At 46.9% G+C, this 17,488-nt stretch overlaps 1 protein-coding gene across 1 annotated transcript in view; it reads left to right on the top strand.

Annotated features, from left to right (window-relative positions):
- The window catches only part of Myh13 (myosin heavy chain 13), a 50,890-nt gene that overhangs the window by 31,320 nt on the left and 2,082 nt on the right, over positions 1–17,488 (top strand). Inside the window, exons 24-37 of the mRNA XM_087910508.1 lie at positions 117–207; positions 956–1,345; positions 5,521–5,647; positions 5,734–5,852; positions 7,674–7,870; positions 8,691–8,874; positions 9,984–10,149; positions 11,152–11,276; positions 12,130–12,438; positions 12,520–12,723; positions 14,497–14,622; positions 14,879–15,049; positions 17,061–17,165; positions 17,265–17,360. Of these exons, the coding sequence (XP_087766634.1) occupies positions 117–207; positions 956–1,345; positions 5,521–5,647; positions 5,734–5,852; positions 7,674–7,870; positions 8,691–8,874; positions 9,984–10,149; positions 11,152–11,276; positions 12,130–12,438; positions 12,520–12,723; positions 14,497–14,622; positions 14,879–15,049; positions 17,061–17,165; positions 17,265–17,360 (2,410 nt within the window). The remainder of the gene's footprint in view (positions 1–116; positions 208–955; positions 1,346–5,520; positions 5,648–5,733; positions 5,853–7,673; positions 7,871–8,690; positions 8,875–9,983; positions 10,150–11,151; positions 11,277–12,129; positions 12,439–12,519; positions 12,724–14,496; positions 14,623–14,878; positions 15,050–17,060; positions 17,166–17,264; positions 17,361–17,488) is intronic.

The following is a 17,488-nucleotide window of genomic DNA, read 5'->3' as shown; positions in this document are numbered from 1 at the left end:
AGACGATTCATGTTCTGTCCCCTCCCCTGCCCCATTTGAGACAGAAAGCCAAGCGTGCCTCCCTTCAGCGGCCTTTGTCTCATGCCGTTTTGTTCATTTGTTCTGTCTGCTTGCAGGAAGGAGTTTGAAATGAGCCAGTTACAGACCCGAATCGATGACGAACAAGTCCTCAGTCTGCAGCAGCAGAAAAAGATTAAAGAACTGCAGGTGAAGGCACAGAGCTTGCCTGCAAGTGCCCGGCTCGCCCTCCCCCATTTTGCTTTTCTAGCTGTAGCAGAGCCGTTCTTTTCTTTCTCCTCCCTGCCTCAGCAGCAGGCCACCACAGTGGGCCTTTTTCTGTAGTTTCTGAAATAAATATGCAAACTTTTCTAAGTGGCATTTAAGTATAGACTTCCCTGGAAAGAGTCAGACTGTGATCTAAGGGCCAGTTGTTGCTGGTCAAGGTGCACTGATCACTGTCCCTAAGTCCATGGCTCCCTCAGTCTCCTGAGAAGGAACTACCAGTTTCAGGTGGATATGGATCTTCCAGGATCCTTTTGGTACGAGTTTATGGATATGCTGAAGACCCAGAGAAAAGATATGGTATATGTGTGAAATTTTATTCACACTTCTTCATGTTTTCAGCATAAATCTTTTCATCCTAAGCATGCAATTTATTTCTTCCAAACATCAGCAGGTTCTGCAGGGCTTTCCATGGTGGACTTGCTGCAGCATTGTGTTGCTGCTTGGCACCAGGACAATCCCTCATCACAACTGACTGATGGACACTTAGGCTGTTCTCCTGCTGATGGACACTTAGGCTGTTTCCCAACAACTGCCGTTGGTCCTTTGTCCCCCACTCAGTGATAACATACCCTCTACTTGGTTCTGCCTACCCCCATTCCTTTAGCACCTAGTCACTCCTGAAACAGATTGGTCTCTACCCAGCAACCTTTAACTCCACTGACCCTTTCAGGCCCGCACGGAAGAGCTGGAAGAAGAAATCGAAGCCGAGCACACGGTCAGAGCCAAAATTGAGAAGCAGCGTTCAGACCTAGCCAGGGAGCTGGAGGAGATCAGCGAGAGGCTGGAAGAAGCCAGTGGAGCCACTTCCGCCCAGATCGAGATGAACAAGAAGAGAGAAACTGAGTTCCAGAAACTCCGCAGGGACCTGGAGGAGGCCACTCTGCAGCATGAAGCCACAGCGGCCACCCTGCGGAAGAAGCACGCGGATACCGTGGCAGAGCTTGGGGAGCAGATTGACAACCTGCAGCGGGTCAAGCAGAAGCTGGAGAAGGAGAAGAGCGAGCTGAAGATGGAGATCGACGACATGGCCAGCAACATTGAGACAGTCTCCAAGTCCAAGGTATGACTAACGCTCCTGGTCTCGGCAGTCATGTCTTCCCACCCTGTGAGCAAGTGGGGTTTGATATGCCAAACTCAACTGTGTGCTCTGGACTGTTAGCTTTTTTCCCTGCTGAGTTGTCTAACTCCTCAAATTCATTGAAGCCACATGTCCTAAATGCCTAAAGCTACTATAGCAAAATATCTTAGACTGGGTGATTTTATAAACAGAAGTGTTGCTTACAGTTTGGGAGCTGCAAAGTCTCAGATCAAGCGACCAGTAGACTCAGTGTCTGGCTGGGGCTCATCTCTGCTTCTAAGACGGTGCCTTCTCTCCGTGTCCTCCCATGTCAGAGGGAGCAAGGGAGTTAGTTCTCACCTCTTTATTTGTCGACTTAGTTTTAAGATAGGGTCTAACCATGCAGCCCTGGATAGCCTGGAACACTATATAGATGAGGCTAGCCTCAGACTCAGAGATCTGCCTGCCTGTGACTTCAGAATGCTGAGATTAAAGGTGTGTGTGAACACACCCATCTTCCCCCCCTCTGTGATGGTGGGGACCCAATTACCATCTACCCCCCAGAGGTCCTACCTCTTGATTGATGGAGATTTAGTTTCAACTTAGGAATTTGGGGAGAACACAAAATGCAGGGCAAAGTTTTTCCAGTTTGGTTGAATGATTGGTCACCAAAGTCAGTGTCCTTTCTGGGACTCTTCTCATCCATCTGCTGTGTCTGAACTGAACCAGTCTACGGCTGAGCTAACACGCAGACTTCACGGGTATGGTTTCCTCCATGCCACCTTCTTATCACACAGGATTTGAGACTGAGTGATACAGTCAGTGCAAAATTAGCGTTTGGGGTCTCCGGTACATGCAGGCCCTAGAGAGAGAAGAAACGGTGGACCTGGGGGTCTTGAAGAAAAAACACAAGAGGCAGGAGAGATGGCTCAGGGTTAAGAGCACACACTGTTATTGCAGAGGATCCAAATTCCTTCCCCTGCATCTAAGTCTGGTGACTCACAACTGCATATGAGCCTGGCTCCAGGAAATCTAGCGACTCTGGCCTCAGAGGGCATCTACACATATGTACACGCATCCTGAACAGACACACATACACATAAGTCAAATAAAATAAACAATATTTCTACAGAGAAAAAGAGCACCGGTTAGACATGGTGGTGCCTGTCTGCAATCCCAGCATTTGAGAGGCCAAAGCAGGGTCAAGAGGTCAAAGTCAGACCGGCGTGGTAGCACACACCTTTAATCCCAGCATTCAGGAGGCAGAGGCAGGTGGATCTCTCTGAGTTGGAGGCTAGCCCGGTCTACATTGTGAGTTCCAGGACAACCAGAGCTACATAGACCTTGTCTAGAGGTAAAAAGTTCAAAGTCCCCCTTAGATAAATAGTGAGGCCATCTTGGGCTATATAACACCTTGTGTCAAAAAGGGGGGGGGGAAGGAGAGAGGGAGAAAGAAATGGAAGGAGAGAATAGGAATAGTCACTCCTTAGTATGTGCAGTGAATCGGTTCCAACGTTTCTGTGGAAACCTGTGGTGCAGGACTTCTGTAGGATGCATGAGAATGTGCACACATTCTCTCCTTTACACCTTTTCCAGCTCACACCTCCTCGGATGATGTAAATGCCATGTACTTCACAGTGCTCTGTTGTTCAGGGAATAATGCCGGGAAAGAAAAGTCTGGAGTGTGGTCACCTGGAATTCCACCACTTGGGAGGCAGAGAAGAAGGGCTGCCATAAATTCAAGTTCAGTCTTCTTCATAGCTAGTTCTAGGCCAGCCCAGTCTACACAGGGAGACACTGTCTCAGAAACCCTGAAAACTGAACCAAACTAAAGCTAAGTCATCAGCGCATGCTAAGCACAGGCCATTTCACTCTAGTATTTCATTTCTTTGGGCTTTTAAAAACAAATTTTTCCTAGGCAGCCCAGGTTGGTCCTGAACTTGTGGCAATCTCCTGCCTCAGTTCCCAAGTGCAAGTGCTTGGATTTACAAGTGTGTGCCGCCACACACAACTGTTTCGGTTGTTTGGATGTGCCGTGAGTTCCGTCTGAGGATGTTGGTATCCGGAATACTGACACATTAGGAAAATGGAGCATAAAATGATCATTTATTAAATTGCTTGTTTCTTTTTTTTTCTTGCTTAGAGATGATGGGGGTCAAGCCTAGGACCTCACATAGGCTTGGCAAGCATTCTTCCATTGGTCAGACCCCTTAGCCAGGGCGTTAATACAGATGTAAAATTAAGCGAGAAAAGACACAGATGACTGAAGCCCAGAAGACACGGCCTCCTTTCCTTTAAGGCCTCGTTAAGCCATTTCTCAGAAATGCTTACCCAGCAATATATTCTGTCTCCCCTCTCTACATGGAACTTTCTAGGACTCTTCACGCTCTCTGGGACTCATGCTAATGAGGGTTCTGACACTTAAACCCAACCATCTTCACAACTAAGCTGCTTCTCGTGACTTCACACAAAATTCCTCTCCGAGAGCAATCATGGCCTCCTTGATTTAAGAGCTCCCTTTCTATCAGGATGCTCCACGATGTACTTGAAACTGTTTGGCTGGCTGGGCTGGGAGAAGGACCATTACTGACCCCAGTGGGGATGTGAGCCTCTCAAGTGGACCCCTAGAGGGTCAGAGAGTGTAGTTGAAGAGGAGCAGGTGGTGAGGTCAGCGAAGAAAAATGAACTCTGTGTAAAGAACATCTTGCTGTGTGTGTGTGTGTGTGTGTGTGTGTGTGTGTGTGTGTGTGCTTGGACATGTATGTGTGTCGCTTGAGTTGAACACAGGACCTTACATATGCTAGGCAAGAGCTACCACCAGAGTCCCCCCTTTGCTGTCTGTTTTCAGGGTCTGTTTCACCTAGTATTGATTTCTTTTTTCCTTCTGTTCTTTAGCATGTATTTTATTGGGGGAGGGCATGTGTGTGCAGGTGCCCACAGAGATGAGAAGAAGCATTGGATTCCCTGGAGCTGTGCTTACAAGTGGTTGTGAGCTGCCTGATGCGGGGGTGGGGGCGGGAATCAGACTCTGGTCCCTAGCTTAGTTCATGTCCTATGGCTGTAGTAAAATGCTTGAGGTTCCATAGATGATAAAGAAGAGAGTTCTGTTTAGCCCATAGTTCTGAAGATGTGACAGCATCTATTTAGCTCAAGTAAGGACCTCCCAGCAGATGACCGCTCAGAGGCAGGAGCATTTGCTAGGGGATCCTAGACGCCAGCCAATTTTACAGCAGCTCGTTTCCACACTAACGAATCCAGTCTTCAGGCAACAAGCGTTAATCCCTTCAGAGATGTCCCCAATGTCCTAGTTACTTCTCACAAGGCCACACCTTCTACAAAGCTTCCCCACCCCTTGACACCACCACACCAGGGGCCGAGTTTCACCTCATAGCATCCTGCTTCTGGAACGTCTTTGCATTACTCCATGCTATTGGTTTTAAAGTCCAGCACTTGGATTTGCCATATGCTTTCTTTTTAAGGTATTGTATTGTATCCTTTAAGTTTGTGTTTGAGAGTTATCGTCCCTCACAGACCCCGCCCCTGCCGGAGTTCTTCCATGTGCATCATCCTCAAATAGGTCCCGAGTCCTTGAGGATGGTATTTGATCTAGCACCTCTCTGCTTCTGCCACTTCCGTCTCACACCTTCCGGTCCAGGGAAAGTTTATGCTCACTTTATTCTCTATTTTATGGGGAGGGTAGAGAAGTGAAGTCTGAAACATATACAGGGGTTTTGAACAAAACTCGTAACCAGAGGTGGACCAGAGGCTGGGATAGTGACACCCTCATCTCAATAGCCTAGGAACCATTGTAGTGTTATAAGAAACACAGAAACGTGAACACAGACAGGACTTGGGAACAGTACCCATCTGGCAATAGACTTGCTTCTCTTCCAGCATGATCCTAGAATTCCTGTGAGTGGCATCTTATCAGAAACTGGTTTACTAATCACCGGATACATGCCTATCAAAGCTGACATTCTACATTATTGCTCAGTAAAAAGCCATCACACACACAAAATAAAGCAAATCCAAAATGAGGATGATTCTTAAAACCCACCTTTATGTGCTCTGTGTTTTCATTTGGCCCAACAAGAAGCCAGACTATCAAAGTGTCCAGTTCCAATGCCGGACACCAGGAACCCACTTCCACATTCCCACTGGCCTTTTCGTTTCCTCAGAGTAACATGGAAAGAATGTGCCGGTCTGTGGAAGACCAGTTTAATGAGATCAAAGCCAAGGATGACCAACAGACCCAGTTAATCCATGATCTGAACATGCAGAAGGCAAGGCTGCAGACCCAGAATGGTGAGTATGGCTTGCCTCCGGGGCCCAGCAGGGACATGGTGCTTGGCACCCGGCAACGCTTACGCAGAGCCACATCTGTTCGGCAGGGGAGCTGAGCCACCAAGTGGAAGAGAAGGAGTCTCTGGTTTCACAACTAACCAAAAGCAAGCAGGCCCTCACCCAACAGCTGGAGGAGCTCAAGAGACAGCTGGAGGAAGAGACCAAGGTAAGGTGGATGGAACGGTTGCAGGGTAGAATCTGAGAAGCCAAATATTACAACCCTCGCGTGAGGCTGGCAGGAGGTGGGTGGCCTGGAGGGAAGACGGCCTGGAAGCAGTACAGTATCAAGGAGGATTCATCCCTCTGCCGTGATGTATCATAATAACCTGTCCCTGAATGATAGAGGACCTTGGCATTAGGTCTCTTCCCTCAGGACCAGAAAACCCTGTCTCTTTTACACCACCATCTCCCATAGTGTGACTTGATGAATTCTCCCTCCAGTCAGGAGACCCCTTCCCACTACCACACTAGTTAGACGATCTCACGCAGAAATTCACCCAAGATGTTTAAAACGCTGTCCTCTTTGTGAGCCTCCTCCTGCAACATCTGTTCTTAAGTGCCCTTTCTTCCAAAGGACTGCATGGCTTGGGGAGAACCTTTGGGTGCTTTAACAGAAGCAGCATCCTAATGCCAACTTCAGTATCTAGATGTGATTATAATACCTATAATCCAGTCTACCCACTGATCAATAAACTGCTCTCAGTGACCCCCCCCCCCCCCCCGCTGTGGTTGTGGACAGAAAATAAACTCTCAGGAGAACAGTGCACACAGTAAGCGCTACTGATGCCAGTATTTCGGGCAAGAAAATGGGAATCTGGACATTTGAAAAACCCACATGAAAGGAATTTACTTTGATCTGGTTGCAAGTGCTGTGATCTGGGAGAGATTTACAAGGCAATCTTTTGAAATTCTCCATCTTTCATTTTTGGCAAAGAACGGTACCGTGTTTATCTCTCGTCTTTCTTTTCTGAGGGAAGGCTTTTGGTGGACTGGGGAGCAAGGGAGGCGGGGTGAGAACCAAAGACTGAACAAGCAGTGCAGGTCACTGGAGGCCAGAGGCCACCCCATCTTGTCCCTCACTGCAGCTGTGAGACTCCTTCTTCAGGCAAAGTTCTGCCTTTTCTTGTCTTTTCTATAAATAACGAAAATGCAGAAATCATTATCAATAGAACTTTTTTTCTTTGGTGGTGGCACCTGAAGATTTGTTGCAACTGATTAAAATTAAGAGATAAACATTTGTCATGTTCGGAAGGTCATGAGGGAGGGAGGAGGCTCTGGACATAAATTCACACCAGTGGTCCCCAGTGCAGGGACACTGGTCTCTGGAGACATCAGACGACGCTGTCGCTGTTTTGTGGTCACAGCATTCCATCGTACTCCATGAAGTAGTAAGGAGATGGTTTTCTTTTCAGCTGTTTTAATTCTCACCACTACAGCCAGGGGAAGGTCTCAATGTGAACAATAGCCCTTCAGTGGTTGCTATTACTTTATTAAGAAACAGAGGGAGGGCAAGGCCCAAGTGCAGAGCCCTGACATGCAACTGTCTAGACAAATTCTGATGCTGTTCCTTTATGTCCATTGTATATATTTCTAATGGTTCTTATGGCAATTGGAAGGGGGTTGAGAGAGGATTTTACTACCTAGCTCAGGATGTCCTAGAACTCACCATGTGCCTCAGACAGCCCTTGAATTCCCCATCCTCCTGCCTCAGCTTCCTAAGTACTGGGATCATAGAGAAGTGCTACCATGCACCGCTGGCTAAATACTAATGACTTTCTCTTTTGTGGTGTAAAGCTTTCTTTAAGAAGTAAATATATAATAATTATGGAGAGAATTTTTAAAAATCAAACATTAGGTGTGCTAATATCACAAAAGTTATGAGACAACATAGAAATGACTCACATTCAAAACAGCTATTTAAAGGAACACACTTTCACTGGGAAGAAGGCCATGTGGTTTTGTAATTGTTTACCGCTGTAATCCCCAGGCCAAGAATGCCCTGGCCCATGCCCTGCAGTCCTCCCGCCACGACTGCGACCTGCTGCGGGAACAGTATGAGGAGGAGCAGGAGGCCAAGGCTGAGCTGCAGAGGGCGCTGTCCAAGGCCAACAGCGAGGTGGCCCAGTGGAGGACCAAATATGAGACGGACGCCATCCAGCGCACGGAGGAGCTGGAGGAGGCCAAGTATAGCCCAAGTTCCCCATGGTAGAGAAGGTCCTAGAAAAAGGTTCAGAAGGAGAGCAGTCCCCCAGCTGGAGACACTTTTCTTCTCCTTGGCAGTTTCTTAAGCTTTCAGAGTGTCCCCTTCTAGGGACTGTCTGTCCTTCCGGCTCAGTTGGTGACTCCTTATAGACTAGCTGTGCCACCAAGCATTTCTGGATTATTCTAGTGACAAAAAACATGCAGCTCAACAATGGGGATGTGCTCTGTGAAATGTGTCATTAGGGACTTTATCGTCATGGGAATCTTCTAGAGTGAGTCCGCAAACCAAATTGGTGTGAAAGCTAATCCTCCATAAGGCCTCTTGCTCAAGTCAAGGGACTCACTATTCCTGACATGTGAGAACTGCTGCCAGTCTGACACAGGGTGGCACTTTATAGTAAACTTCTCTTTCAAAAGTGAAGCAAAAACTGTAGCATAGCAAACACGTACCCCAGTGACACAGCTGCTCACGGTCACTATGGAGTAAGCACCTGCATACTGTTGCCTGTACCATGCTTTCTGATGTCCAGCAGCACAGTAGCGTTGCCTAGTCCAGCATCCCACAAACAAAGACTATGTGGTACCGCAAGGTTAGAATGGCTGCTGTGTTGCTAGGTGATGGGAGTTTTGCACTTCTGTCATAGTCGAATGGTACCACGGCTAATTCTGTGGTCCATGGCTCCCCACTCACATGCCAAGGTCTCAGTCAGTCTCCTTCAGACTGTCCATTCTCCTTCAACGTGATAGTTACTTGCTAAAATATCCCGTTCTGTGAAGACAAAGCAACATCTGGTTCTCCTAGGAAAAAGCTGGCCCAGAGGCTCCAGGAGGCAGAGGAGAACACTGAGGCTGCCAACTCCAAGTGCGCTTCCTTGGAGAAAACCAAGCAGAGGCTTCAGGGAGAGGTGGATGATCTGATGCTGGACCTGGAGCGAGCCAACACAGCCTGTGCCGCCCTGGACAAGAAGCAGAGGAACTTCGACAAGGTCTTTCCCCAGCTGCTTCATGGGCATGGTGCTCTCAGTGGGAGTCTTTCACACATGCATTTCATGAGCCTCAATTCCTGGTTGGAAGACTCTTTGAGGACTTTCTTTATCCTCTAATAGTTCCTTCAAGGGAAATTTACTTTTAGTCAAAGCTAATTCAAATTCTGATGAGTCATGTAGACTGAGTATCTTTAATCCGCCACATCCCAAGTCTGAAATTTTTGAGTGCCATGATGCTACAAAGGGGAGAAAAGTCCATGTCTGATTTCATGTGACGGGTGGAAGTTAAAACATGAATATGTTGTGCTGGAGAAACGGCTCAGTGGGTAAAAACACTTGCCACGCAAGTGTGAGAATTAGAGTTCAAGTCCCCGGAATCCACGTGCAAGCTGAAAACAAACCATGCACATCTGTGATCCCAGCACTCCTACTGGAAGATGGGAGACAGAGACAGGGCAATCCCCAGGAGCCCACAGGCTGGCTAGTCTCACATACTCAGCGTCTCCCTCAAAGTGGAAGGAAAAAAAATCAATATCTGAGGTTGTTCTCCGACCTTCACAAGCACATCACGACAGGCATACACCTATATTCGCACACAAATACTCTCACACACTTACGTTCATTCACAAATGTCATGCACACACACGTGTGTGTCATATACTCATATACACCCCATACACACAAGCACGCTGAAAGTGCTGTACAAATTCCTTACGTCCATAACGTGGCATATGAAACATACTTGCGTGGAGCTTGGGTCTCATCTTCAAGGTATCTCCTGTCTATATAAATACTCCAAATTCTGGGGGAAATATATTGATATCTGAAAAACTACCTGTTAACTCAGTGATACTCACCCTGTATTTTAAGAGCCCAGCAGGACATGTGTAGAGACATCAGACTTTGGAGATTCTGGTCTACAGTAGAGCCCACCTTCTTTCTTTGGTCCCCAAGGATGGAAGGAAGAATGAAACCTTGGCACTGCTCACAGTCTTTGTTTGAATGCGCTCTCTCTCTCTCTCTCTCTCTCTCTCTCTCTCTCTCTCTCTCTCTCTCTCTCTCCCCCCAGGGTCTTTCTGTTTCTCACGTTTCCCATTCTCTCATCGTAGGTCCTTGCAGAGTGGAAGCAAAAACTGGATGAAAGTCAAGCTGAGCTGGAAGCTGCCCAGAAAGAGTCCAGGTCTCTCAGTACTGAAATCTTCAAGATGAGGAACGCCTACGAGGAGGTGGTGGACCAGTTAGAGACGCTGAAGCGAGAGAATAAAAATCTGCAAGGTGAGCTCCCTCTAGAGCACAACCGGATCAGACTGCCCTTCTCCTGCCAACTCCAATCCCATTCAGCCACAGCTTCCTCCTCCCTATGATCCTATAACACCCCCATCCATCAAACCTCCCAGTTACTAGTGTTCCCCAAGGCTCAAACCCTCTTCATGAAAGGTACAAGGCCAGCTGATAATCAACTTGAGGACTGCAGCTACCAAGTGAGTTGCTAAGTACATCGCTATTAGAAAACAAGAGACTTCAGGGGTGCTAGCCTTCTTGTGGCCTCACATCCTTGTGCCCGTGGCTAAAACTCTTGATGACTTCAGACTTCTGCTATAACTAGTCAGCATCCATGTTTCCCTAAGTTTGACTGAGTTCTGGAAGACTGAGAGTCTAAGGTTTCTGGCCCTCCATGGTTGTTCTGTATAAGTAAGGTCAAAGAGAATCCTCTTCTTGTCCCTCATTTGTAGGTAGACTTCTCTGTCCTGTCAGTCCAACTCCCAAATAACCAACATGGAGACTTAATATTAATTATACATGTTTGGTCAATAGCTCAGGCTTGTTACTAGCTAACTCTTATAGCTTAAATTAACCAATTTATAGTCATCTACATTCTGTCACATGGCATTATCTATGTTTCATCACAGATCATTCATCTTGCTTCTCTTTGCAGCTCTCGCAACTCCTCAGACTCCCCCCTTCTCTTTCCTAGCATCCTCCTAGTCTGGCTCTCCTGCCCAATCTCTTCTTCCCAGGTACAGGCCAGTCAACTCTCTATTAACCAATGAGAGTCAGACATATTTAAAGTGTACAAAGATTGTTCCACAGCATTGATTCTCTACACGGTTGAGGTGAGGCAACACTCCTGTGTCTGGCCTACCATCCACCAGTACAAGTTCCCGTAGTCTCTTTGTAAAAGCCTTGAATGAACTGCCATACCCTCACTTGCCTAGCCAGCACCTAGGCTGGGAGCTGGAGCCCACTGAAAGCCTAAACCAAAACTGTCTCTTGCAGAAGAGATTTCTGACTTAACTGAGCAGATTGCAGAAATGGGCAAAAACCTTCAGGAAGTGGAAAAGACAAAGAAGCAAGTGGAACAGGAGAAGTCCGAGCTCCAGGCTGCCTTAGAAGAGGTGGAGGCAAGTGTCTTGTCTGGAATCAGATAGGAAACAGAAAGAAACAATGCTCATTTACCCCCATGGGGCCTGGAACATGGGATCCCCACTGGGAAGAACAGTCAGCCAGCCCTAGATCTGAAAAGCCCGGGCTGAGCCACTTTATCCCCTGGTGTTATTTATGCTATGTCCCCTTTTGAGAATAAATAAATGTGCTTTTTATGTCCTCAATAGCTTCCTCTCAAGAAGGAAACTGTCCATCACCAAGCATCCCCTGTGCCCCCTCAAAATCCTTTGGTGCTTGTTTCATACAGAGGCTTACAGTATCTTTGGCTACTGGGAATCCTGCAAACGAGCCCCAGGGTCTCCCGGTGTCATAATCAGTTTTATTATAGTCACAATTATGTACCTGATATTAGTCACTATTAAGCGCACTGTTTAGACAATATTTACCGGCTCAAGAGATGCGCTCCCATTTCAAGGTATGAGATTGTTAATCGCAGATACAAAGTTTGAATCTGACTTCCATTACTCTTAGGGCTGTTCAGGAGACCATCAAAAGTTCAAGCCTCAGAGCATTGCTCCCGTGTGTATAAAGTGAGCATCACTGTGCCATATTTATCATAATTTGAAGGAAAATGTTCATTTAGTGGGTGCCACCAGGTGTAATGGCCCACACCTGCAATCCCAGCATCCAGGAAGATCACGAGTTTAAGAACAGCCAAGGTTACATAGTGAGTAGCAGGCTAGCCTGGGATCCATGGCACCATTACAAAAAGGAAAAGAGAGAGAAAGAAAGAGAGAGAGAGAGAGAGAGAGAGAGAGAGAGAGAGAGAGAGGATGCAGTGCTACTCATGAAATTCTCATTGCTCCTTAGGGTTCCCTGGAACACGAGGAGAGCAAGATCTTGCGTGTCCAGCTAGAATTAAGCCAGGTAAAATCTGAGCTTGACCGCAAGGTCACGGAAAAGGATGAGGAAATTGAACAAATAAAAAGAAACAGCCAGCGTGCTGTGGAGGCCATGCAGAGTGTGTTAGATGCGGAAATCCGCAGCCGCAATGACTCCCTGCGGTTGAAGAAGAAGATGGAGGGCGATCTCAATGAGATGGAGATTCAGCTGAGCCATGCCAACCGTCAGGTGGCGGAAACTCAAAAACACTTGCGCACGGTCCAGGGACAGCTTAAGGTGAGCTCCGGCTGGTTTGGCAGACCTGTGAGCCCAGAGCCCACCCTGAAGCTCTGCTCTCACTCCCGGTTCCCCTTGAAGGATTCCCAGCTGCACCTGGACGACGCCCTGAGAAGCAGTGAGGACCTCAAGGAGCAGCTGGCCATCGTGGAGCGCAGGAATGGCCTCCTGCAGGAGGAGCTAGAGGAGATGAAGGTGGCCCTGGAGCAGACAGAGCGGACGCGCCGGCTGTCGGAGCAGGAGCTCCTGGACTCCAGCGACCGTGTCCAGCTGCTGCGTTCCCAGGTATGTTCTCTTCAATTGGGTCCACCCTGGGCAGAAGGGCAGTGGCTCTGCCAGGTGCTTCCCCCTCCACCCACCTGGGGCATAGAGCATCCCGGGTGCCTCAGCAGGGAGTTTCCATTTCTCCCAGACGAGCGGTCAAGACCAAGTCAGAAAAACCTTGATTCTTGAGCTCTAAGATCTGCTTGATCAGAAATAAAGAGGAAAGATCTTGCAGGCTGTGTGCAGTGGTATTGGAGCAAGGGAGCAGGGAGAATTCACCGAGGAAATACAGGTTTAAAAACCCTTATCCAAAATAGACATGACGGGAATTTACTTGGAGCCAGAAGTGTTTCTGGTTTGGGAAGATTTGCATGTGTGAATATTTGCATATACATAATGAGAGATACTGGGGTTGAATACGAGCCTAAACCGGAAACTTTCTACTCACACCCGGAAGCTGATCTGACTGTGGCCCATTGCATGAAGTTGGATGTGGAATTTTGCCCTTATGTTATCCTGCCGCTACTCAATGTTTTGGATTTTGAATCTTATCTGGATTTCAGAATTTCAAATGAAAATGAATGTTCAGTCCATAATTTAAGCTGAAATCTTAGGATATAGTTTTACAACATTTTTAAAGATATTTGATCTGAAACGTATAAATCCTAAGCAAACACATAGAAGAAAAAAATCAATTAAATCGTTAACGTGTTATGTTCTCTCATTCTTAGGTCTTTGTGAATTACATAAATACCACACTTTTGTATTTGACCAATATTTTACAGCTTCTAACTTCCATTTAACAATGTGTCCAAAGTGTATTCCTAACTCTTTAAATAGTTTTCAATGCTATGGGCTTCAATAGCAAAAAAAAAAGAAAGAAAAAAATGCAGTAACAAAAGTTGAATATTATTATGGCTGCAATCAGTCGTCTATGGTTGGCTATTTTACGTTGTTACCAATAAAATTCTTTACTATTACCAAGACTAATTAATATTGCCATAACTAAATTTTTTTCATTCATCTGTGATTACTATTGTCAATATATCTGGAAGAAAATAAACTCAGGGTCAAAACAGGAAAGACATTTGTATACAACACATGTAAATTTCTACTTAACAAGGCTGTCCCAATTTTTATTCCCATCTATTGCCATGTGAGGACTCTTCTACAATTCCAAAAGACCCTAGCTGTTAAATCTTCACAAACTTTATTGTTGAAGCATATGTCATTGGTTTATTATTGTCATAATAATAATTATTAGTTTTAGTAAGGATGAGATAGAACATATCACCAATTGGGTATCCATCATATTTCTTGCGTGTTTTAACTATTTATTCTTCTTGTCCCTTTTTCTTGTTAATATAACTTACCTATATATGGACAGGAGTGTTTTCATATATAGATAATGTTTTCTGGTTTGCCATTACTGTTCCAGTTTCAGTTCCATACATGGCATATTTTAATTAGTAGAAATATTTTTCATTTTACATAAATGCATCCATCAGTCATGTTCTTGTTCCAATGCCTTTTACTAAAAAAATCTATCCATGCTCAAATGTTTGAAATTCCCCCTTTATCATTTACTCCATTTTCTGATGTACAGCTGTTGGCTCTGCCCCAGAACTTTCTGTTCAGTCAGGAATGATATTGTACGCAGCGGACCACTCATGTGGAAAATAAGAAGTGGAAGATGACTATGATTCACATCCCTCCCCACCCACTGCCCTCCCTTCCCATTGTTTTAAGTGCCCATAGGAAACCGTCACCCACAAAATCTAATTTTTCTTGCAGAACACGAGCCTGATAAATACCAAGAAAAAACTAGAGGCTGACTTGGCTCAGTGCCAGGCGGAGGTAGAGAACTCCATGCAGGAGTCCAGAAATGCAGAAGAGAAAGCCAAGAAGGCCATCACTGATGTGAGCATCGTCCTCTGTCAAGCTGGTAGTGGGAGCTGAGAAAGGGGGATTTCAGATCCGGGGGGCATGGCAAGGGTGTATCATCTCTTCTGGTGGCTTCCTGGAGAGATGCCAGGAAAGGTCATTGGAGAGGCAAAATGGAACATGATGACTGGGAGGGGAGGCTCAGCATGAGGCACAAGATGACAGCATTGCCTGTGTACTCTGGGTAGTGCTCGGTGGGTAGCCTACAGATATAGTCTGTGCACTGACCCAGGCCGCCATGATGGCGGAGGAGCTGAAGAAGGAGCAGGACACCAGCGCCCACCTGGAGCGGATGAAGAAGAACCTGGAGCAGACGGTGAAGGACCTGCAGCACCGTCTAGACGAGGCCGAGCAGCTGGCGCTGAAGGGCGGCAAGAAGCAGATCCAGAAACTGGAGGCCAGGGTGGGTGATTTGAGAAGGCACTGGCTTTCCAAGTAGCCTTGTTTCAGCCATCTTGGGCAGAACCCATGAACCAGAAATTTAGATTTAGGTGGTGGGAAAGCCCCGCCGCCACACCCTGGCAGGTTCTCGCTGTATAGAGCTCACTGTGCAGACCAGGCTGGCTTCTAACTCACACAGATCTGTCTGCCTCTGTCTCCCATGTGCTGGGTTTAACAGTGTGCACCAACACACTTGGCAAAGATGACATCACTTCCTGCTACCCCTGTAGATTCACAATTATACACATATATAGGAAAAGTGCTCTACGGTCAAGAAATTCCATGCTTGGACATGGTTTCTATCGTTTTGATAGGCTCCTCTGTACAACGTCTCTAGTCCCTCTGTCTCCTACTCTCAGGTTGTTCTTTTTTCAGCTTTCCTAATCTCTATATGCAGTAGTAGTTTTAGGGTAAATCCTGCCACATCCCCAAAGGAGTTTGATTGACACTTCTTCCTCCAAGTTCATGCGCCAGAGACACAATCTCTCCGGCACCACAAGTCCTGGACTTGCACTCGGAGCCTACCTCACAGTCGTTCATTTCCTTTGCTAATCTGTGCCCTTTTCCTCGGCCTCTTGATTTTTCCCTTCAGAGCTGTGTTGAATTATTTCAGTCATTTTTGAAATGGGCTGCATGCACAATAGACATTTCAGAGAAGGGCTGCTTGGAGGAAGCTATTAGAATATCTCTTTTGTCCCAGGAAGAGAGAAAATGGAAGAGTGGGCAGGAATGAGGAGGAGGAAGGAAGAGAAGAGAATTTTCCCAACAGGAAGTCTCCAGTACAATTGTTCTTTATTTGAGCATCCCTAGAACCATGTGGTCGCTAGGCACATGGTACCTTTTAAATATGCAAAGGTTTTTGGTTGGCTTTTGTTATTTTTTTACTTCCAATAAAAAAAATTATTCCCTTCCGTTTCAATGAAAAAGAGAATAGCCCCATCCTTCTCATAGACCCCTTCCAGAAGGAAAGAATCAAGTCCCATGATACCTTGTGGTTTTTCTTAGCTCGGTCAGAGCCTACAGTCACCTCCCCCTTGTACAGTCAGTCAACCGCTTTAAGTGTCCTCTGATCCCAGCTGTCTAGTTTCACACATCCAATAAAGCTTCCAGAGGCCTGGAGAGCAAGTGTGGGGTGGGGAGATTTGTTGTGAGACATGATGAAAGATGATGGAACTCCACTTGCAATAGAGCCCAAATGATTTCCACCACTCTCCCCCGGGAGCTTTCAAAGTTGATGTAATGAGTCTCCTAGCATGAACTGTCCTTCCTTTCTGATGCCATCAGAGTCCCTATGGAGAGGGGCATGTGGTTGGTTGGGACCCAAACACCCAGCTGCATCTCTCTGAGCTGTGGCATTGGGATACTGGCACCACAGTTGGCGATCTGCCATCTCAGGGGCTCCCTTCTTCCCTCAAGACTTCAGAAAAGGCAAAAGGAAAGTATGGCATTGAGGTGATTCTTCACTCGCTTTCCCATACTTTATCTCATCCCACCCACCTTTGAGGTGGGTTGGGCAGCACCATTGGCAGCCATGCCCAGTGGTAGTAACTCGCTTGCTTTAGATCTACCAAACGGCCTTGGGTTTGGACATAGCTTGGTCTGCCCACAATTAATGCCTTGCCTAGTTGGAACCAAGACATCCATTAAGAGTCCAGCAGGTTTTATCAATGAGAATAAACAGGGCAGACTCCCAACCTGTGGTGTCCTTGCCAAAGTACACAGCGCCAGAGGAAGGGACCTCTTTGCCAAGCCTGAGCCAAGAGCCAAGCGCTATGCACCAGTGGTTGACTCTACCCCGGGAATGCATATTGCTATAATCTGTACAAAGTCACTACAGGGACTGGGCCTGGGAGGAAACACCTCTGTAAAACACAGCAAGGTCTTAAGGTCACTTTAGGATGACTAGCATATGAGTCCCCTAGAGAAAGCTGGTAAGCCTTGACCTCGCTTCTGATGCTCTTCGCCCCACACAGGTGCGGGAGTTGGAAAATGAGCTGGATGCTGAGCAGAAGAGAGGGGCTGAGGCTCTGAAGGGGGCCCACAAGTATGAACGCAAAGTCAAAGAGATGACTTACCAGGTAGCAAGCTGCAAGCCCTCGAGTGCTGCTGTATGGAGCAGAGCCCAACAAAGGGAGTCGGGGACTGGAGGGCTCTGTTACGGATGCTCTCTTTTGCAGGCTGAGGAGGACCGCAAGAACATCCTCCGGCTTCAGGACTTGGTGGACAAGCTGCAGGCCAAAGTGAAGTCCTACAAGAGGCAGGCAGAGGAGGCTGTGAGTACTGGAGGTTCCTGTGCATCTCGTCACTCACTGGGGTGTCCTCATGAAGCCTGAGTGGGGACCAATGCCTGATTAGGATCATTCAGAAAGCCCCAGGCTTGACTTCGTGTCTACAGGTCACA

Source organism: Myodes glareolus, chromosome 9 (assembly GCF_982192425.1).
Source record: "Myodes glareolus chromosome 9, mMyoGla1.1, whole genome shotgun sequence".
NCBI lineage: Eukaryota > Metazoa > Chordata > Mammalia > Rodentia > Cricetidae > Myodes > Myodes glareolus.
This window is presented reverse-complemented; position numbering and strand designations above follow the sequence as displayed.